At 38.0% G+C, this 21,002-nt stretch overlaps 4 protein-coding genes across 10 annotated transcripts in view; 2 read left to right on the top strand and 2 right to left on the bottom strand.

The window, feature by feature from the left end:
• Positions 1-6,676, top strand: part of Asph (Aspartyl beta-hydroxylase) — a 31,518-nt gene extending 24,842 nt beyond the window's left edge. The window contains exons 2-14 of one of the 4 annotated variants that reach the window (XM_069059962.1): positions 1,130-1,351; positions 1,527-1,724; positions 1,787-2,424; positions 2,475-2,550; positions 2,690-2,764; positions 3,059-3,184; positions 3,286-3,654; positions 3,997-4,145; positions 4,565-4,799; positions 4,856-4,961; positions 5,012-5,246; positions 5,325-5,809; positions 6,474-6,676. In XM_069059962.1, coding sequence (XP_068916063.1) covers positions 1,300-1,351; positions 1,527-1,724; positions 1,787-2,424; positions 2,475-2,550; positions 2,690-2,764; positions 3,059-3,184; positions 3,286-3,654; positions 3,997-4,145; positions 4,565-4,799; positions 4,856-4,961; positions 5,012-5,246; positions 5,325-5,809; positions 6,474-6,624 — 2,895 coding nt within the window. In that variant the 5' untranslated portion in view covers positions 1,130-1,299 and the 3' untranslated portion in view covers positions 6,625-6,676. Of the gene's footprint in view, positions 1-1,104; positions 1,352-1,526; positions 1,725-1,786; positions 2,425-2,474; positions 2,551-2,689; positions 2,765-3,058; positions 3,185-3,285; positions 3,655-3,996; positions 4,146-4,564; positions 4,800-4,855; positions 4,962-5,011; positions 5,247-5,313; positions 5,810-6,473 lie in introns of those variants that run through there. The other 3 variants (XM_069059963.1, XM_069059964.1, XM_069059965.1) reach the window with 3 other exon arrangements.
• Positions 6,677-6,700: 24 nt separating this feature from the next.
• Positions 6,701-12,624, bottom strand: TppII (Tripeptidyl-peptidase II). Of its 3 annotated transcripts, none has more exons than XM_069059959.1 (14): positions 12,489-12,624; positions 12,059-12,236; positions 11,769-11,897; positions 11,527-11,716; positions 11,172-11,477; positions 10,878-11,121; positions 9,972-10,168; positions 8,733-9,921; positions 8,446-8,680; positions 8,148-8,392; positions 7,873-8,099; positions 7,551-7,824; positions 7,336-7,501; positions 6,701-7,287 (listed from the first exon to the last, which is right to left on the bottom strand). In XM_069059959.1, the coding sequence occupies exons 2-14, from the start codon at positions 12,221-12,223 to the stop codon at positions 7,063-7,065; spliced, it is 3,792 nt and encodes a 1,263-aa protein (XP_068916060.1). In that variant the 5' UTR covers positions 12,224-12,236; positions 12,489-12,624; the 3' UTR covers positions 6,701-7,062. The 3 variants fall into 3 exon arrangements, with proteins under 3 accessions (XP_068916060.1, XP_068916059.1, XP_068916062.1); XM_069059958.1 differs by having other exon boundaries at positions 12,469-12,581; XM_069059961.1 differs by lacking the exon at positions 12,489-12,624 and having other exon boundaries at positions 11,769-11,907; positions 12,059-12,197.
• On the top strand, positions 11,898-15,130 carry LOC138139623 (ATP-dependent DNA helicase Q1-like). 2 transcript variants are annotated; one of them, XM_069059969.1, is made up of 5 exons: positions 11,898-11,916; positions 12,702-13,380; positions 13,429-13,908; positions 13,960-14,176; positions 14,224-15,130. In XM_069059969.1, exons 2-5 carry the CDS (start codon positions 12,708-12,710, stop codon positions 14,720-14,722), a joined length of 1,869 nt encoding a protein of 622 aa, XP_068916070.1. In that variant the 5' UTR covers positions 11,898-11,916; positions 12,702-12,707; the 3' UTR covers positions 14,723-15,130. The 2 variants fall into 2 exon arrangements, with proteins under 2 accessions (XP_068916070.1, XP_068916071.1); XM_069059970.1 differs by lacking the exon at positions 11,898-11,916 and adding an exon at positions 12,602-12,654.
• Positions 15,131-15,794: 664 nt separating this feature from the next.
• On the bottom strand, positions 15,795-20,580 carry LOC138139621 (midasin). The gene is made up of 8 exons (XM_069059967.1): positions 20,421-20,580; positions 19,103-19,383; positions 18,996-19,055; positions 18,020-18,947; positions 17,307-17,968; positions 17,065-17,256; positions 16,747-17,010; positions 15,795-16,695 (listed from the first exon to the last, which is right to left on the bottom strand). The coding sequence occupies exons 1-8, from the start codon at positions 20,491-20,493 to the stop codon at positions 16,309-16,311; spliced, it is 2,847 nt and encodes a 948-aa protein (XP_068916068.1). The 5' UTR covers positions 20,494-20,580; the 3' UTR covers positions 15,795-16,308.
• Between the last annotated feature and the right edge of the window lie 422 nt (positions 20,581-21,002).

Raw genomic sequence — 21,002 nt, 5'->3', positions numbered from 1 at the left:
ATGGCCCTAAATAGGCTACAAAAACCCCTAATAAATTCACATATCGGTCTAAGGACTTCAGGGCTAAACTGTCAAAATATTTTTTTCCAAATGCGAACACATAATTTTTTTAACACTTCTGACAGAGATTTTTTATTCTAAAAAGAACAGTGTATCACAAGTGTACAATTACTTACCCAAAAACCAAACAAAAAGTTAAAAAACGCTACTATCGTCGATGCTTAAACTGCGCCCTGTACGTGCAATCCCAAATGTTATTACACATTTGTCATTTGTTTTTCCAACTAACTTAATTTGGTTAATTTATTACATTCTAACGCAATGAATTTTGATAGCTTCTCGCTTGGTGCTCGTCATTTGTTTCAAAATGTAGTGTTATTTTTTAAACAAATTTTCTTATATGACGTTACACATGTCATACATTATACATTGTTGTTTTCAAAATAAAAATCTCTATCAGAATTAGTAAAAAAAAGTATGTGTCCGTATTTGAAAAAAATATTTTGACACTTTAACCTTGAAGCACTTTGGGTTTTACGTGAATTTAGTACGCCATTTTATAGCTTATTCACAACCATTTAATTTGGTGTATAGACAATTAAAATTCTCCGATAAATAAGGGAGCTATGGATTTGTCTCTTTTTTTTGGATGCCCTGTATATTATACATAAATTTTATCTTTCTGCACTCCTTCTCCACCTTAACTATGCCAAATCTCACAACCCTCCGTGCGCGCAATTTGCTTAAAAAGGGGTACAAAGGTTTTCCTGGTCTCTATAGGTACTTAAGAAACAAAATGATGGGATAATTGTTGGGCGGTGTGTACCTATTACCCAAATCAGATAATCAGACTTGCATCACTGATTTTATAGGTACAATTTGTAATGTATGTATGTTAATTATTTATCGAATGTAGAACACAAAAGAAGTGTAAGTACGTATGTCTATTGTTTATTATGTTTTTTATTGAATTTTGAATTTTTTTAGTTGTTCATATATTCTTAGAATAGTCACTACCAATTATAAGGTTGTAATTGTATAAATGTTTATGAAAATCGGTGTGTTTTCGGGGGGCCATGCGCCCTGCGGTGTGTTATAATGTGTGTTAAGTTAAATTAACTTATTTTAGGTGTAATCGGAACTTGTCGTGAACTTTCGACGTCGTTTTTTGGTTCTAAATAAAGCTCATACGTTTCTCTCGCTTATCGCATGGTGAAAATACACATCTAAATAGTGCGATTCAGGCAAAAGTTTTTATGGTGGTGTGGTATATATTTTAAATAAAAAACCCGGCCCAAAATGTCGGGCGATGTTCAACCAAGAAAACGTAAAGATAAAAAAAGAAAGAAAGGTAAGACATATCAGATGGATATATTTAGATTTTCTATTCTAAATATGCTAAACATCTATTTTTAATTATAAAGAATTTACATGGTATTAACTAACTAGTTCGCGTGCTTTTGCTCATCTAACATTACTGAGTAAATGTGGTACCGCAAGTAACTATAAATTGTTGTTACTTGTAGATGACAGCACTGAACAAATACCGACACCACCCCAAGTGCCCATTTCGACTAATCAAAATGAAGACTTAAACATCCATGTGCACAAGGAAGATGGAACAGGTGGTGGAATATGCGCTAAAATAATTTTCTTTCTTTTATTCTCGGCTCTCGCAATTCTGATTGGTTTAATTATAACCGAACATCGAGGTTTAACAGACTGTAAGTTACTTAGGTTAGTTGTTGTGAAAACTACTGAGTACCGAATTTGAATGATTTTGTAGTAGACACGGTAGATCAAGAATCTCGTTTTTCACAATTATTTGAAGGCTGGATAGATAATAGTATAAGTCACGACGATAATGGAGATCATGTAGTAAGTTCTTTAGAAGATGATGATCATGGAGACGACGAGACTGAATCACATGAAGAGCATCACGAAGAAGACGAAGAGGAAGAGGAGGAGGAGGAAGGACAGGATGAGGGGTCGGAGGAAGTAGCTCAGACAGAAGAGGAAGAAGATGAGGAGGATGAAGAAGAAGAAGCGTCCGAACAAGTTCCTCAGACCGAGGAAGATGAAGATGATGAAGAGGAGGAGGAGGAGGAAGAGGATGAAGAAACGACGGCAGACGACGAGCCAAACGTGGAATCAGAGGAAGCAGAAGAAGAAAATGATGACGATGAGAGTGAGTTACAAGATATCAATGAAGATGAAGAATCCGACGAGAATGCAGCAGAGGATGAGGAAGCGCAAGATGTTGACAACAGCGTAGAGGAGGAAGGTCAAGATGACGAAGATGAAAATGAAGATGACGATGATAAACCGGTCGCATCTGAGGAGAACGATGTTGCAGAACAGTCTGAAGAAGAAGCAAGTGAAGAAACGAAAACTGCTGAACAGCAATTAAGCAAAGAAAACGAGGTACGATAAATAGAGAGTGAGGGGCGAAGATCTTACGATCGATATTTTAGGATGAAGATGAAGAAGATAAAAAAGAAAAAGAAGAAGGTGAAAAAGAGGAAGAAGACGATCAGCAAAATTCTAAAAGTAAGTTCATTCTCACGGGTAGTCGTTCAATTAAGTTTTACTGTAATGAATTAAGACTGATATTGTTGGTTCTTTTTTTACACAAATGTAAATCAGGAAATGCAAATAATGTATTGACAGAAACTACTGTATGTTACAGTGGTTGTTAAGATTGGCGTTGGCGTGGCTCTTTTGGTAGTAGCACACGTCGTTCTGGTTAGAAAGTGGAAGTCTGGTCAGTAATTGCATGCTCTAAGTGTTAATCCTCTTGTTCAAAATTTTTGTATGTTGTACGTGCCTCTTGCTTTTTATTTATCTCTGCACTAACAGTATTGCATTTCCTGGTATTAATTTTTGTTTCATCGATGTATCCCATGATGTATTTCTCAAGTTTTCGCTTTTTACTTAGAAACCTGTGTCGTATCGCAAATAATTAAACAATAACGCAGCAGCTGTCTCACGACCGTCAAGCGCTTTATCGCACCTACGCAGATTAAACCATGTTAACTATCATAAATTTGTTGTAAAGCAAATCAATCTGCGGAAACTCCCGCAAAGGACGAGCAACTTCCAGATCTCTCCAGAAGAAATACAATCGTAGTCCCGCCAGATTTCCAAGAAATCCAACAAGATATCGAAGATAACGCCGACGAAGGTACTTGCAAAGCGCAAAATGTTTGGAACTATGCGTTACAGTTCGAAACTTTTTGTCGGCAATTGACCCTCGCGATGTTATTAATGTTGTATTTAACTCAGAGTATTCAGACGAAGATGGCGAAGTAGAAAGCGACGAGGATAGACCCGAAGTAAAATCGGCCAAAGCTAAATATCAAGAGCTGAGGACGACGTATACTAGATCGTTGACTCCGGAAAGTGAACCGGAGTATCAGTGTAAGCCGGCAGATGCCGACGATGAAGAGTACGAAGAGGAGGATGATGATGAAGATGTGGAGGATGAAGAGGTCGAAGATGAAGAGGAAGAGGAGTCGGACGCGGCTGAATACGAGAAGGAAGACGACGATGAGGAGTTGTTAAAAAGATTAGAAGCCAAATATGGTAAACTTAAACGGGGAGAACAAGCTGACAAGCGAGAAGACCTCGACGAACAGTTTTCGTCCTGGAAACGTAATAATTTCATTTATGAACTGCAGACTGACTATTCTTTTGCTTTACTTTTATTTCATTTATTCGATTTATAAGAAGCTTCTGTGTACTTTGTTGCGTTGTTTTTTTTTACCGTTATATTCTCGTGTACCGGAAAAACATGTTTTACATTAATCTATTTTGCGATACTTGACCATTCATTATAAATTCATCCAGATTAAAGAACCAACAATTTTTCAATTCATTATTCCAGTAACCGTGCCGTTTGTTTGTATTGTTTATTCTGTAGAGATATTCGTTGTTACGCTGTTGTTTAATTTTTGTCCTGATGGTAAAACGTTTCAGTTAAATGAACTCTTCTAGGTGTGAATGTTCGTGATGATAATGAACCAGAAGAGTCCGATTCCGACAAGCAATCGGACGCTGAAACTTACGAATATGAAAACATAACGAACAAAGATGACGTAAAAATCAAACAAAAAATCGACGAAGCGCATAAAAATATTCAAAATGTAAGTGAACGTTGTTATCGAATTCATTACAATTATATAGTGGATTTATTTTCTTTAGGAATAATTTACGGAAAAATTCCAATAAATATCTTTCCTAGCTATTGTTATGTTTTTGATTGTTTTAATTTTTGTAGATTTGTGTGTAAATTACAATTTAAGCAGCCAATCGCCTTTTCTGGAGTGTTATTAAAAAATAAAGTGTTGTTTGTTCTTAATGAGATTTAAAAATATTTTGGTACAATTTCGCAAACTTATCAACAATTTTTTGTTAAATTCCGCACTAATTCCATCTACATCACCGAAATTGTTGATAAATTTTAAACGATTGCGTTCACATTTTTATAAAATACGAATTAACATTAACTTTACTAACGGTTTGCTTTTGATTAATATTTTTGTCTTTTTTATTTTAATGTTAGAATACAGCTTACGCAATTAAGCTTTTTGATGTCCTCCTCCAAAACTATTCCTCTTCACCCAGAAGTTTGTACGGGAAGGCTCAAGCTTTAGATGTGTTAGCCGACCAAAAACGAAGTAACGAAATTTTACAAAAAGCTATCGCAACGTACTTTAAACTTTTGGATCTCGAAGACGTCCCAGATCCATTATTTGAAGCAGCGGCTGAGAGGTGCATTAATCGTCTTAGATTTATGGGTATTGGTTCACTTATCGCGATTATTTTTCTTTGGTTTTGTTATTTGTATTTTTAGGTAATTACAATCGCGCAGTTGATGTTCATCTTAAATTAATAACTCGCTTTCCGGAAGAGCCCAAGCATCGAAATCAGTTAGTCGTTAGTTATTTAACAGTAAACAGGTACCAAAAAAAATGTACATGTCGAAGAAAATTTCAGTTTTTCTTTTCAGGGTGAAGAAAGCTAGAATGATGTTACAAGAAACTCTGTCGAAGTATCCAAATGATGGTTTTGCGTTGGTACATTATGGTTTTATTCTCAAAACGGTCGACAACAATCTCCACGATTCGATATCTTATTTAGAAAGAGGAATTTCCACAAGAGCACCTGGAGTGATCGATGGACGTTTCTATTTTCACCTGGGAGATGCGTTAGCTCGTCTCGGAAGAACCGAAGAAGCCATGAAGGTAACAACAAGCTTTATCTTCATAATTTGAGTAACCGAAATCCGTATTTCATCGAGTGTCAAATCAGGTGAGTTTCAGGTTTACGAGGATGGAGTCGAACAAAAGCTTTTCCTGTCGAAGTATCAGCGTTCTCTGTACAATGTGGATCGTTTGAAGGGACAACCTTGGTGGAAGAAAGAAGAAACTCCATACAAATTTTTGTACTCGGTTTTGGAAGCCAACTGGCAAAAGATTCGCGACGAAGGCATTTCAGTTATGAATAAAAACGATCTGTTTCAAAGTGAATCGGAGAACTTGAAGGACACCGGCGATTGGAAACAATTCGAGTTGTTCGCTAGAGGGCAAAAAAATGTAGAAAACTGCAAAAAGTGTCCCATCACTTGCAAAATCATCGATAGTATACCGGATGCTAGAGGGTGTAAAAGAGGACAAACGAAGTTTAGTGTGATGCATCCCACAACGCACGTGTGGCCTCACTGTGGACCAACTAACTGTAGGTTGAGGGTACATTTGGGCTTAAAAGTGCCCCCACGTACTTACATCCGGGTCGCCGACGAGATCAGGTAAGTAATACATACTGACTCGTGACAATTTAGAACCATCATATGTATTCAATTGTTAAAAAATCCATTGAAAATCGATTGACTTCATTGCTACACTAAATTCAAAAAACATCGACTGTCAAAACCAAAATTTTTAGTCGTTAGGTTGGTTAACTCGCTAGTTATTTTCGTTTACCGGCTGGTATCCATGATTTTTTAAATTATTCATTTGTTGACATTTTTAATTTAATCAATTAATCATATGTATTTTGTTAAAAATTGAAAACTGTCAAAACGAACTAGGGTAGCTTTATTACTTCACGAGAAGTGGGTCACAGCATTTTATGTATTGAGAGGAACAAAAAAATGTAAAAAAAGTGTTTTAAACAGGACATAACTTATTTTTTGTTACTAGATTTGACGTATTTACTATTTAGTACCTTCTACAAACAATTTAAAATTTAATAACTAAATACAGTCAAAACAAGAAGTTAACCAAACATTTTATTTTGACAGTGCCGGGGTTTTTTGAATTTGCTCAATTTTGACTTGTCTTGGACACGGTAATTTGCGAGGCAGCAATAGATGACCTTGATGGCCCCGATTTGAATGCAACAGTCGAGTTTGGCCTAAATATTCATCGGAAACGATTCCGTGATGTAAACTGACGGATTTGTATTTTAAGGAGTTGGAAAAATGGGGAAGTATTAATTTTTGACGACAGTTTCGAGCATGAAGTGTGGCATAACGGAACAACCTTCAGACTTGTACTCATAGTCGACGTGTGGCACCCAGAACTGACCTCGCTGGAAAAAAGAACTCTCTCACCGATCTGACATATTCTAAGATTTTGTAAGAAAAAATAAATACAGGATTTACAAAAAAAAATACGAATTTGAAATGAAAACAAAAAATACTTCATAATTTTAATTAAGTTCACTCCAACAGCACAGGTAACAAGAAATAATATGAATTGATAATCACTTTCTCAGGAAAAATAAGCATGCATTAATTTACACTATCGTAAATCGTGCCCATTCTCTCAAAAGCTTTGTCGGAATACATAATAAAAGTAATTTAAATTTTTGGAAACAGAACAAATATAACATTCTCTCAAAAGCTTTGTCGGAATACATACTTAATAAAAGTAATTTAAATTTTTGGAAACAGAACAAACATAACAACTACCCGTAACACAAAATAAAATAATTATGCTAAATGCAATTGATAACATTAAAATACTAAACATTGCTTAATTTGGATATATTAATTATTTAAAATGGCCTATACGCAGAGGGGAATTTTGAAGGTAAATTTCTTAAAAAATGTGAAGCCAGATATTCCCACTCGTTCAACTTGTATAATTCAATTATCTTCTCTTCGAGCTCTTTACTCGGCCTTTCATCCTGTAATCTGATGGCGTATTTTAACAACCGCCCAAACTGCTTGTACACTTTGGCGTGCCACAACATAAAATAAATAATATACGACGTTACGACCTACAACACATCGGTAATGATCACAAATAAAAAATCACAAAACAATACCTTCGAATCGCTTGGGTCAACGAAACGCACAAAACTCTTCCAAATTTTCGAAACCGACTCCAGTATTTCGCTTTTGTTGGTCTCCTCGAGAAAATACAGTCGACACAAAGCAATACCTTTGCGACACAAGCACTCCAGGTAGATGTTTTTCTTCTGATCCATTGCCCTAAAAAGTACGTTGATAACGGGTGGAAAAAATTCACACAAAAACAGACGTTTTTATTTTCGATGCGTCGGGACGCAAATCCGCCTTCATAGCGGTGAACGCCAGAATCGATTCTTCGTTTAAGCTCTCCAGTGCTTTATCGCAAACAGATGTAATTTTGTTTTGAGTGTCCTTGGTAAACTGAAAACTCCTGGATGCCAAATTCGGGAGGGCTCTTTTAACATCCAAGGGATCCAAAACTTGCAAAAACGCAGTGTGCAGAGGTAGATGATCGGGGAACTCGCCAGTATATTCCTCGTAGAGTTTCTCGGCATTGGCGACATCTACGACTTGCGTTAAGCGACAAAAACTTTCGCCACCCGCGCACTTACCCATTTTCCCCAAAAACTGTGTCTTGAGATCTCTCACTGCTTCCTTGCACTCGTCAAGTTTGGACTTATCGGAACTGTTGTTAGTGCCATTTGAAGATTTTTTTGACGAGCCTTCGAGGAGCACATACTTAAACGGATGCGAATCAACTTTTTTACCCAAGTCGTCTTTGCAGTAACTGATGTACCCTGTCAGTAACTGTGCTGGATTGTTGGACTTCGCTACAAATCTAGAAATTTTCGTGAGTACAAGAGATGCGGTGCGCGAAGCGGCGTACTTGTCTGCTGGTAAGGGGGCGATGTAAAATGGCATCACTGTGGAATGCAATCCGTGACTCACGTTCGCTTTTTTACCGGCAACTATTGCTTGCAAGTAGCTGTTGTACACGTCTAAATTGATAGCGTTACTCAATTTTTGTTGAAGGAGAAGAGGAACGTCGGAAAGTTTGTCGAGGTACTCCTTTTTTTCGTGTCTTACATGTAACCTAATGACGTAGTCACCTTTTTCTAATTTTATGGAATACTGGAAATTAAAGGGCATGATGTTCGCTGTTGCAAGATTACTGTATAATATACCTTTGAAGGGTAAGCATCACCGCAACCCAAAAGTTGCTTGTTGGAATCGAAAAGCATCCAAAGCTGTGATTCAAACTCAGATTCGTACAAAACGTCGCTTAGTAGCGCTACATTCGGCGATACTTCTGTTGATTTGGTTAGCGTGAAACTGTACACCAAAAGCAATTCATAAATTTGACGACTGGGTGGTATCACGTCCCTTGAAGTGAGAGGTGAAACTTTTCCTTCATTCGGTCTGTGAAATAACTCAACAATAAAAGCGATCATTTTCGCTGGCGGCACATTACTTTAAAATTTGGACGGAATTTTTCAAAGTGATTGATGGTAGAATTTCTTCTCCTTGTAAAGAAGTAACTTCGAGTGAGTGAATGCCATCTGCTGCGTGCATCATGATCGATTCTTGATTTGGTTTGATTCCGTGGAAAGATATCGAATAATCTAAATTAAGGTCTCCTAGATTGGCCCAATACTTGGCGATTGCAACTTCTAACACAACATTACTTCGAACTTGAAAACTAATAATGGAGTCAACATTTGAAGTGACGGTAACGGCTTTATTGGATTCTAAAGTTTTGCAGCTCTGTTTGGGCAACAAATGCATGGTGTGGACCACGAATCTTCCAACGCCTTTTGGATCTGTCGAAGACATGCGCAGAACGGCCCACGTAGCGAAATGTGGGACCACCAAAAAGTGCCTTTTGATTGAATTCGGTTTGAAAAGAACCGAAGTGAACGAAACTGCATGTTTGGATGATGCAATCTCGTAGGGTTGTATTACAGTTATGGGTATTTTAAAAACAGGTCCCTTTGCGACAGATTGTACATCGAATGCGCTAATAAACGTACTGTGAACACCAACAGATAATGCAGTTGGATCGACTTTAATAGCAAACACTCTACTCGCGTTCGATAAGTCTAAATGAGTTGGACAACTCACGTACGAAGCGTTACAAACTAAAGCTAACTTCATGTTGAAATTAATTTTAACGTCAGCTGCTACGTTATCCGAATCTAAAAAGTGCGGCTCTACCGAGATGTTATAAGAGGAACAAGTATTTGTGGGTTTCGATCTCAAGTAAATTCCTTTGGAATTGGACGATCCACAACTGACATGAAACCGAATGTCGCGTTCTGGAACCTCTTTATGTTGAACTAAGAAATCGAAACATTTATCTACTTGAAGTAAACCACTTCCTTGAGCAAATACTTCGACATCTGGCAATATAAAAGCTGTATTTTCTATAGCTCGCTTAACACTGAATGGCGAATAAGGACAGTCCAGTCGCATAAGCCCTGACAATATTATACTAACAGCACCGGCAACGTGTGGAGACGCCATTGAAGTACCGTTCATCAATTGCGAGTACCGAAGTGTGCAGTTAGGAACCGAGGTCACAGCGCCCCCTGGGGCACACACAGTTACACCAATTCCTCCATCTATACATGGACCCCGAGACGACCAAGTAAAAGGCATTTCTTAAATTTGTAAACGTTAATAGGTGCACAGATTTTTGTATTTTATAAACCTGGTAGTTTCTGACGCATGGAATATGCGGCCACCATCATCTCAGGTGATACATATGCTCCAACACCTATGATAGTTTCCTGGCTTATATCTGGAGGAGTACCGATTGTGCTTAGCGCTGGACCGTGATTTCCAGCAGATGCAACCCATATCACGCCATATTTATTTACTACTTCGTTCATCAATTCTCCTATTCGCCTAGAAACAGTTTTTACTTCAGAATGTTTCAAACATTCCCAAGTTCTTGGAGATTTTATTTTAATTCCTCTTCAATACAAACATGATGGAACTCTTGACCGTATTAATATTATTTGTTCATAAACTGAATTATTTTTACAAACACTACAATACGATCAACAAAAAATACAAGAACGGCCATGGAAATCAGAATTTCTGAAAACAAGCAGGTAACTTAATTAACTGTCACCTGTCAATTGTGACATTTACCTAGATTTTATTTAAAAAATGGTTTTCATCCGAAGACTGAAAATAGTCATGACAAGTGTCCAATTTTCGAAGTGGGAACGAAGAAAACGAACGCATATGCAACCAAACAATCACCTGCCTTTGTATTTTGACTCGTTTAACGCCTTCATCACCGCTCAGTACGATGAAGTGACGTCACGTTTTCACAAGTTTTGTTTTCCACAGCCGCCTTTTTATAAATCGTATTGAACTTCAACATAGACGTCAACAACAAAATTAAAATTTATTAAACATCTTATACTGATAAAACGAACGCGTAAATTTTGTCCACAAATCCAGTGCATTCTTCTCTAAACGCGGTCATTTACCTCCAAAGGACAAAGTCCAATGGCATGACCACATCTGCATCTCTGACGCATAAATCTTAATCAATTCAGCGTCTGTCGGGCTTTTAATTTGCATCTTACACCAGGAACCTTACCCGGCATCTGAGAAGTGCGCATGCTCGCCGTAGCTCATGTTAATTACATGAATTTTTTGTTCCTTTGATAACTCCATTAATTTGATTATGGCTCTGACCAGTGCGGTACCAGTTTCCATCGAGCCTAATCGACCATCGCCGATAGTGAATGAGGCAATTTGCGCCCCAGGTGCGACACCGCACTCTTGCGGACAATCCGGAAAAAACGCAGAAGCGATTGAGGCGACGTGAGTGCCGTGACTTGCTAAAATCGCGCTCATTACTAAACGTATTATCACAAATTATGACACCTACAGCATAGACCTACTAATTCCAAAATGTTCCCGTTATCGTGTACGTTCATGCTAAAATTCAGTTTGTCTGAAGACGTTAAAGGAAAATATTCGTGAGTGAGACTGTATTCTCCTAGAACATGGCATCGTTCGAGGTCTCCTTGCTCTGTTGTGTCCACACAACACTGCCACTTCTCGCCATCGTGAAAGAGAACGCAGTCGTAAACAGGACCTGCGTCGTGGAATTTCTTCTCGCTGGTCGTCAATATTTCCAATTTAGCTTCAAGATCTTCTTTTGTAAGCTTCTCCGTGTCTGACAAGCTTGAACCTTAAAAAAACAAATAATTCTACTTTTCTTTACACATGATATAACAAACTTGTGTGTTTTGAATCAAATTCGATTAGTTGTCTGTTTGCTTCAGCTACTGATTTTCTGTGATATTCATCCCATTTTTTCTCCTTGTATTCAGATGCCATACGCTCTTGCAGTCTTTCAGGATACAAGTCGTAGGCATGTTTCACACCTATTCTATAGTTGTTTGTGGGATTTTTCCATTGAGCAGGAATCTGTTGGCAAATATATTACTAAAGTTATTTACATCACTTGATATTTCATTACTTTAAGTTTTCTACCAGTGAGTCCTGTTATAACTGAATCAGTTGGTTGTACAATCGTACTAGTGTTAACATCTCCACAGCCACTACAGTCAAACCTGTGAATTACTTTAATTTTTCCATCAGATGTTTTCTACAAAAAGCTGAAATAGGTAATGACAAAATAACTACTAAGTGTACCTGTTCAGTACACAATGCTACTTAACTTCTAAGCATACACAGGTACACTTAGTAATTAAGTAGCATTGTGTACTGAACAGGTACACTTAGCAGTACATATTTTCATAATCATACCTGCAAACCAGGTGCTCCTGGATCAACTCCTGAATCAAAAATTGCTATTACAGTACCTCTTCCATCATATTCAGGATGCTTAGTAGTGAACGTAACAACTCCTGTTTCCTTCTTTGGTAATAAGCCCCAGAGAGGAAATTCAAGTTCAGTTGGTAAATCTGTCATAATTTACTAATGCCTAAGGATTAACAAAACAATGCTTTATCATTCTTGTTAAAAATAGAATCACGGATAAAGACAGTGGGATAAATCTTATTCCAATATAACCTTAAAATTAAAGCCCACATCAGCAAATTTTCAAATTACAAACCGTACAAAAATAATTTCAACAAAAACGCTTCGCAGTTAAATAATGTATTCACTTTGTTTAATTCGAATTAATTTATTTAACTGAATTAAAAAAAACTCACTTTTTTCTATAGTTGCTTACCTCCAGCCTCCACGTACGTCACTGTTTTGTTGCTAATTTTACCGCAATGCAATGATTTGGCTTGAACGAAGTTAGGAATAATGCAAAAGTGGCAGCACTGTTTTCACCAGAAACAATTTTGCAATTTAGTTGTTTAGTTGGTAACCAAATTAATCTTCCGAAGAAGGTTAGGTGTGATTTTCAAAATTTAAATTAAATCATGATCGTTTTTAGAAAAAGATGGACTCGCAAGAGGAACAAATTGATAAGGAATTAGAAACGGTCGAAAGCGAGTGCTCAAAATTATTTAAGAAAGTGAAAAAGTTGGAACAAGAACTTGAAGACGTTAAGAAGCAATATTCAAAGGCTTCAAATAAATTAAAAACTTTAAAAAGATCAAGATGTGATCAAGAAAATAAACATAAAATTGAAGCAACAAATCGTAATTTGAACAGTGAATGGATAGAACGTCAGTTTAAGTGGTCAGACACTATAAAAAAATTGGTCAAAGAGAAATTCCATTTTGATTTTTTTCGCCCCAAGCAGCTGGCTGCAATTAATGCAACATTATCAAAAAAAGATGTACTTCTTGTTATGCCAACAGGTGGTGGAAAGTCATTAGTTTATCAGCTACCAGCACTTGTTGATTCAGGATTCTCTTTAATAGTTTGTCCCTTAATATCACTTATAGAAGATCAACTAATAGCTCTTAAGAGATTTGGCATAAATGGAAAGACTATCCATTCTAGCACTACAAAAGAAGAAGTTAAAATTATCTATGAGCAGATGAGTGATAAAACTTCACCTTTAAAATTATTATATGTGACTCCTGAATGGATTGCCAAAAGTAAAAGGTTCATGTCTAATTTAAAGAAATGTTATGAAACTAATAGAATTGCACGGGTAGCAATTGGTAAGTTTTTGTACATTGCTATTAAAAAAATAATTTCATTTGTTAAAGATGAAGTCCACTGTTGCTCCACTTGGGGACATGATTTCCGACCTGACTATGGTTATTTGGGTTTGGTCAGGCCAATGCTAGCTAAAGTACCTTTTATTGGCTTAACTGCTACTGCAACAATGTCTGTTTTAACAGATATCCAAACAATGTTGAGTCTTGAAAATTGTATGATAATTACAGCACCTTTCAATAGACCAAATCTTTTTTACAAGGTATTATCTAAACCATCAACAAAAGAAGCAGTGTTGGATTATTTAGAAAAATTATTAAAAGAGGATTATGTGCATCAGACAGGAATTATTTACACCACTACCATAAATGACAGTGTTAATTTGGCTGTAGATTTGAAAGCTAGAGGTCTTAAGGTAGCTCCATATCATGCACAACTTGAGCCTCACCAAAAGAAAGAAATTCACAAAAAATGGTTGGAAAAGTCTTATCAGGCTGTTATTGCAACAATAGCATTTGGCATGGGAATTGGTAATTTACTAACTATTGTTAAAAAAAATTGCAATTATTTGTAATTCTCAGATAAACCAGACGTGCGCTTTGTAATTCATCACACAATTCCTAGAAGCATGGAAAGTCTTTATCAAGAAAGTGGAAGAGCTGGTAGAGATGGTAAAGTCGCGGATTGCACAATTTTATTTAGTTTGAATGATTACTTCAAAGTCCTGGGTATGGTGTCTTCAGTTTTGGATGAGAAGAAAGCACTTTCAGTATTAGAATATTGCTTAGATCAGAGAAGGTAAAGTCTCCACATTTTAAGCAACTTTAACACAAACATAATCTTAGTTGTAGACGCGCCATTATAGCCACACACTTTGAGGAAGTGTGGGACAAGAGTCACTGCAATCAGATGTGTGATCACTGTAAAACTGGTGACAACAACTTTGCTTACTACGACTTGAGGAGCGCATGCGCTGATCTTCATTTACTGATAGACCAAGCCACTTTAGCCGATGAAAAGTTAACACTAAATAAATTACTTGACGGGTGGTTCCAAACCGGTCCAAAGAAATTGAGAATTTCAACTTTGAACAAACCAAAAATATCCAAATATCAAGCGGAAACAGTTATTTCGTTTCTTTTGCAAAAAAAGTATCTCACTATTGACAAAGGTTACAATACATATTCTACAATTTGCTACATCCAAAAAGGGAAAACTGTGGGGGATGAGAAAATTGAAATGTTATCTTCCGTCAAGTACATCGGTTTTCCTAAAAGATATACGACTGACACAGACTGTAGTGAGCTAGGCGAACCGCCAGGAAAAAAAATTAAAAGCTCATGAGTGACTCATTAATACTTTTATCAAATAAAAAAATTAATACGTTTAATTCATCTTTAAGTGTTAATAACATAAACGTAATGAGATCAACGTAAAAGTATATTTTTGTATGGCCAAAAAAAAGACAAAATGTACTGAAATGGGTAGCCAAAAAATTTATTTATGTTATAAATTCCTTGTGATTTCCCCTTTTTTTGTAATTACGTTCATATTATTTTAACTCGTGATGTTTTCGTTCTTAGGTAATCTTTTTTAATACTGTTCACTGCGTTCTAAAGAACAACGCTGATTGACATTCCATATTGATGAAATTATGTCATCATGAGCAAAGGAAATTCACATTTAAAACTGTTGTTGCCATAACTACAGTTTTGTGATTAGCAGCATAAGGTTTTGTACAATATCATCAACGACTGTAGAAAACATTTCTGAAAACGTGGCGTAGCTTCAGCTAACAGCAATGATGAAGAGAAATTTGCCGCAACTCGAAAAACAAGGTTGTGTATGATAAATTGAGTCACCATTTTCTTCGTTCCCATTTCGAAAATAGATTTCTCCCATGCATATTTTGTGTCCTCTTGTGAAAACCGTGGTGTTTTTTTTTTTTTGGTTAAAATTTACTTAAACGTCATAATTAGCAAGTGATAGTTTATAAAGTTACGCCGCACGTTCTCTGATATTTTGTTTTTCATAGCCATCTTATCTCTTTTTGTTGATCGTGTGGGATGTAAATCAAATGGCCGATTATTACTTAAAAATTGTTTTTCCTAGTTTTTAATTATTCTTCATTGTTACCTACTTCATAGTAACTAAATTAAATTAAATTGTCCGACATTAATTTTTGGATGTATTGTACACAATTTGTTACAGAAATAAATATCTATAAATATTCATAAGAAAACTGTGTAAACTTTAAACGAACGCTCCCCTCTTAGGAAAACTAAATGATTTATGAATGGCCTCAATAGTATTTTATAGAAACATAATGAGATCGGAGTTTTACCTAACGACGTGTAAAATGTTTTTTGGCAAGTTTAGTAATTTGTTTAGCAAGTGGCGATAAAAATAAAACGGATGAAAATATATTGTTTTATTTAAGTACTTAACCTATGTCTTCTTACATTGTTATACATTCTTCTCTGATTGAAAAAAAAGATGAGAAAATAAAAACTAAGTTATTCACTACAAAGTCGATTATTTGTACATAAATAATATACACATTACTACAATTAGAAACACTTGTCATAAATTTAGTAAAGCTGGTAAGGAATTGTACATCTGGTGTCAAAAAATACATATAACCCACTCTCTTTGAAATCGATTTCTGAATGAACACTCCGATTGCAAGAACTCTTAAATGCGATCAACACACATGGCAGGAGACTATAGAAGCGTGGCTGACTATTGTCTGTGCACTTCACATCAGTCCAGTAAGAAGAATTGCGACAGCACCGGGAAAATTTAGAATGAATAACTCAAAAATGATGTCGCGAAAAGATGATACTTGACGTCCTCGGACGTCGAGAGTCTTTTTACGTGCAGAATTTTTCTGCAAGTGAGGGCTTAAAACTTGGTCCTCGGCAAACAGTTCAACTGGCCGGTACCGGCGCTTGATTTGCTTCTGTCAGAGCACTCTCCATCAGACGCTTGTGTTTTCCGATCAACTCGGGGAGATCGTAGGCTATGGCGACGTCTAACCTGTTGATAGGACACCCTCTGAAATACGTACACGTGGCCGACAGCTGCTGGAAATCGTACAACGCGTTCAGCTTGAAGAAATCTCTGTACACGTCCGGATCGGGAAGATCGTAACGAGAGATGTTCGTGAGGGTGGAAAGCCCTTCGTAAATGTGATAGTCCTGCGGGTGTTCGATGATCTCGTCGGCTACTTGCTTGCGATTGCCAAAAACAGATTTGTGGTTGTAATAGGTGGTCAAATAACAGTCTACCATCTTGGCGTGGTTTCGCACACGTACCTACGACAAATACGCTGAGTATATTGATTCGAAGCTATTTATTTTTCTTACCGCAAATCTCCGTGCACTGGCGATTTTATTTTCGATGCGTTTGTCAACAGCCGTCCTCAAATCTCGCAAAAACGCTCTCTCTTGGGCTTGCAGCAGTCTGACTGGAGCCCAAGATTCGTACGGTCTGGACCACAGCGACGTGGTGTACATCACTGGAGGCTGAGCTGACGACATCAGAGGAGAAATGTTCCAGATCAGGGCTCCCTGAACTCTCATCAGCTCTTCGGGCTTCACCTGATCAGCCTTATTCAAGATGATGCGACTCTGGGAAAAAAGACGTTGCGTAACGAAATCAATTTACGTATTGTACTTAATCACTTGATGCTCTCTGCCTTTCAGTTGGTCAAGAATGGCTTCCGTTTCGGGCCCCACATCTAATTTCGAAGGATCGTACACTAAAAATATTATGTCAGCCCTGTCAATAAACCACTGACAAGCATCATTGAAAGGAAATACGCGTGAAACTTGTTTTCGTACTTCCAAGATTCCAGGGATTTCAACTATGTTAACCTGGAAGCAAAACCGAGTTATTTTGAGTAGTCGCCGCACGAAACGATTACTTTTTCTAATAGCTTGCTCGGTAATTTCACACCTCGAAGTCGCTCCTCCAAACCTTGTCCAAATTTCTGTAAACCAGAAAATGTAAAATCGGCGGCTAATTGGGTACCATCCAAAATTTCCGACTCTTCGCCGTACATCAAAATGTTGAAGTACGCAGGCGACGGTTCGGCGCCAGTTCTGAGTGACGTTTCGTTGTACTCGTTGTCCAACAAATAATTAATGATCGATGATTTTCCCCCACTCCAAGGTCCCATAAAGAGAATCAGCGGTTTGGAAAAGATTTCGGCATCCCCAAAGTGTCTGTTGCTCAAATCTCGATACTTGTACAACACCTCTAAGGGTTTGATGGCGTTTTCATATAATTTTTTCAGTTCTCTCAACGTGATCTCGGCTACTCGGTTGGTTATTTTTTCGGTTTCGGACGCCTCGTCGTCCAGTTTGAGAAGATGTTCGACGTGTCTCCTGTCTCTCAGTTCGCTCGGAATTTCGATGTCGAGTGAAAGTTCTTCTTCCGGAGCTGAAGCAGAGTCGCCTTCCTCGTCGCTCGTTTTCTCTGTTTCGTCTCCTTCGGCACTTTGAGTCTCTCCTTCGGTACTCTCTTTCTCTTCACCTACGACACTTTCTTCTCTCTCTTCTTGCTTGGCATCTCCGGCAGGTTCATCTAAGATTTATTACGATCTTTCACATCTGTTGGCTGCTTATCTCTACTTACCTTCTTTGCTTTCTTCTTGTTTAGCATCGTCAGGAGAACTGTCGTCTTTTTCTGCACTTGTCGCATCAGCGTCTCCAGGTGTCTCAGCTTCTGGACTACCTCCTTCTTGTTCTTCAGTTGCCTCTTGGGCATCTTCATCTTCCTTGGTGTCACTTTTATCATCCTCCGTGATTTCACTTTTATCATCTTGCGCTGTGTCACTTTTATCATCCTCTGCAGTTTCGTCTTTGTCTTCTGCGGTTTCGTTTTTGTCATCTTCTTTGGTATCGTCTTCGTCTTTGTCGTCTTCTTTGGTTTCATCTTCACCTTCTTGACTAGCTTGCGCTTCTACACTTTCACTCGGTTCTTCTTCGACACTTCCCTTCTCTCCTTCCGCGCTTTCTTGCTGTTCGCCTTGCTCACCCTCACCGCTTTCTTCTTTAGTCTGATCAGCTTCCTCCTGTGTTTCTTGACTGCTTTGTTGTCCAGTTATTTCTTCTTTTTCTTCACTTTCCTCCTTAGTATCATCAGTTTCTTCTTTAGTATCATCACCTTCTTCTTTAGTATCATCACCTTCTTCTTTAGTATCATCACTTTCTTCTTTAGTATCATCACCTTCTTCCTTAGTATCATCACCTTCTTCTTTAGTGTCGTCGTCAGTTTCTTCTTTGGTATCATCCGAATCTTCAGTTTCCGCATCATCCTTGCTTCCTTTTTCTTCTACACTTTCTTGAGTATCTTCATCTTCCTCGGTTCGTTCAGCTTCAACTTCCGCAACCGTTTCAGCTTCGACAGATTGTTCTTTACTGTCAGCTCCCGTTTCAGTTGTATCTTCATCGCCAGCTGCAGTCTCTTCGCTTTCGCCCCCTTCTTCAGTTTGTTGATCGTCGCTTTCAGCTGAAGTTCCCGCTGCTGGTTCTTCACCACCGTCAGTTTCTTCTTGGGTGTCCTGTATATTTGTCCTCGGTGAAAAATAACATTAACCGTTCGCACTTACCGTATCTTCCGCCTCTTGTTCCGTTTCAGTTCCTTCAGCGCTCACTTCTTCTTGAGTATCCTATAAAAACAAGTTGAGACTGTCCCGGCGACAACTTCAATATTTACCTCTGACTCAGACTGTTGCGCGTCCGGGACGTTCTGATCGGCTTCGACGCTTTCGATGCTTTCTGTACCTTCTTCGTGAGTATCGTCATCTCCTTCACCTTTCTGGTGATCGGAGTCGTCGGTAGTGACTTCAACTGTAGGAACATCTTCTTTACTGTCTCCAGTTTCTGGAGTCCCTGTAGTACCGGTTTCTCCTGTTTCCAGCTCTTTCAGAGCTTTTTCGATATAAGGCCGGCATTCGGATTCGGAAGGACCTTCTGACTCTGCCTCACCTTGCACGACTTTAAAAACAAACTCAAATGTTACAAGCTACAAAACGAAAATAATTTTATAGAGGAACGATATAAAAATTGTCGGTGGCGAGGTGCTTGAAACTTTTTTGTCAGGCGTAATTATGGATTCATCTGATATTTAATCTGTTGGCAAACGTCCATAAAAACAGCTGTGATTTTATATTATGGAATCGAAAATATGATAGCGTGTAAAATTAGTTTTATCTTCTAATCCACAAAGTACCACCTCTGAAGCTTTACCGGATATCTTTTTCTGAATATAATTAGACAAATGGAACAACACGAATGCTTTTCAACGATGCTAGTCGTGAGGTTGTGGTTATTTTTGGGACAAATATTTTTAAGTAGTACTTTTTCATTTGGTGAAATGTTTAAAATAAAATGCATAGCACAAGGGCAGTTACAGTTGAAATTGTTCAATCCACGGTCGGTGTCTGATCTAAATCGGTAACACAGTCTAGGGTAGCCTTTGCTGGCGATTTGCCGATGTCGTCAGTTGCAGTAGGTACTTGGCTACTTTTAGATCAGCGATTTTACATTTTTTTTTAAATACTGATGCCACCTCTTAAATTTAAAATGTTTTAATATTAAATTTCAGCCTGTTTTGAGGAGGCAGCGTTGATCATCGGAGCGAACGGTCCGAGGCTCGGGTCTTCCGAAGCTTCCAGCTCTTGTGGTCGTTCTCCAGTTAAAAAAAAAATAATGCATAGCTCTTACTCAACAAATGAACAGCTTTTAGTCCCCATTAGCGTAAAATATTTTTATTTATAGAAATCGGTTTATTTGCGAAAATTTTTATTATTAGAAACCGGTATCGTCCAAAAATAACATATCATATTATATAGCACGAAAATGTATGGAATCATGGCTGCCATTCACATTATGTAATTTAGGTAATATCGGGGTTCACTATCGTTTAACACCACCACGGACTCAACCGAAGAGATTTCGAATCGCACAGCACTTTTCTCAAAGAAATTTTTTCGAAAAATGTCGCACTTTCCGGAGAACTTTGACAAACGTACCCTGCAAGGTAGTGGCGAGAAGCGAAACTCCAAGAAGCAGCAAAAGCCACGAGGACCTCCGGCAGACCTCCATGGCGTGTCTTCACTACACCCGTCACATTAACGTCTCGCACTGAAAACCCAGATTACGTTGGCCCATCACATATCACTGCGACGCCGCTCAGTGGCGTGCCGAAAATATTCCTCTTGAAATATCTCGACCAGCACCACGTCCCCGTCAAAAGAACCGTCCCAATTCAAAAAACAAAAAGCGCTCTCGGCTTCAGGAGCATCAGGAAATGGAGAGAGTTGAGCCGCGGGGCAAATATCGTGAGTACGCAGATGGTCGGATGAAGTTAGAAGAGGTCGTCGAGACGCATGTTACGCCACTGAGGGTTAAGTTCCAGCGACGCCCGACGACGCTCCCCGAATTCAACAAGTTCCGCGCAATCTCTAAATGACTTAATCTAAAGCAAATGGATTAAGTCTCATTCACCACCAGCACCTTAACCCACAGAGTTTGCTAATTATAAAGAACTATGAAAAAGCTGCAAGATTTTTCACTCGTCGCATTTTCTTTTCTCAAAGATTCGAAGTGTGTCA

This window comes from Tenebrio molitor, chromosome X (genome assembly GCF_963966145.1).
Source record: "Tenebrio molitor chromosome X, icTenMoli1.1, whole genome shotgun sequence".
In the NCBI taxonomy this organism is placed as follows: Eukaryota; Metazoa; Arthropoda; class Insecta; order Coleoptera; family Tenebrionidae; genus Tenebrio; species Tenebrio molitor.
The sequence above is the reverse complement of the archived record's forward strand: the minus strand, read 5'-3'. Positions and strand labels throughout refer to the sequence as shown.

Bases quoted from the DNA above. Each gene is read 5' to 3' on its own strand.
- LOC138139621 (XM_069059967.1), bottom strand. From the start codon at position 20,493: ATGGAGGTCTGCCGGAGGTCCTCGTGGCTTTTGCTGCTTCTTGGAGTT. The intron at 19,056-19,102 runs GTAAATATTGAA...TTGTTTTTATAG, and splicing joins CGCAACAGTCTGAGTCAGAG to GATACTCAAGAAGAAGTGAG. The intron at 17,969-18,019 runs GTAAGTAGAGAT...AATAAATCTTAG, and splicing joins ACAAGAAGAAAGCAAAGAAG to ATGAACCTGCCGGAGATGCC.
- TppII (XM_069059959.1), bottom strand. From the start codon at position 12,223: ATGACAGATTTACCAACTGAACTTGAATTTCCTCTCTGGGGCTTATTA. The intron at 8,393-8,445 runs GTATATTATACA...TTTAATTTCCAG, and splicing joins GTGATGCTTACCCTTCAAAG to TATTCCATAAAATTAGAAAA. The intron at 8,100-8,147 runs GTACGCCGCTTC...GAAAATTTCTAG, and splicing joins GCCCCCTTACCAGCAGACAA to ATTTGTAGCGAAGTCCAACA.
- LOC138139623 (XM_069059969.1), top strand. From the start codon at position 12,708: ATGGACTCGCAAGAGGAACAAATTGATAAGGAATTAGAAACGGTCGAA. The intron at 13,381-13,428 runs GTAAGTTTTTGT...CATTTGTTAAAG, and splicing joins AATTGCACGGGTAGCAATTG to ATGAAGTCCACTGTTGCTCC. The intron at 14,177-14,223 runs GTAAAGTCTCCA...ACATAATCTTAG, and splicing joins TATTGCTTAGATCAGAGAAG to TTGTAGACGCGCCATTATAG.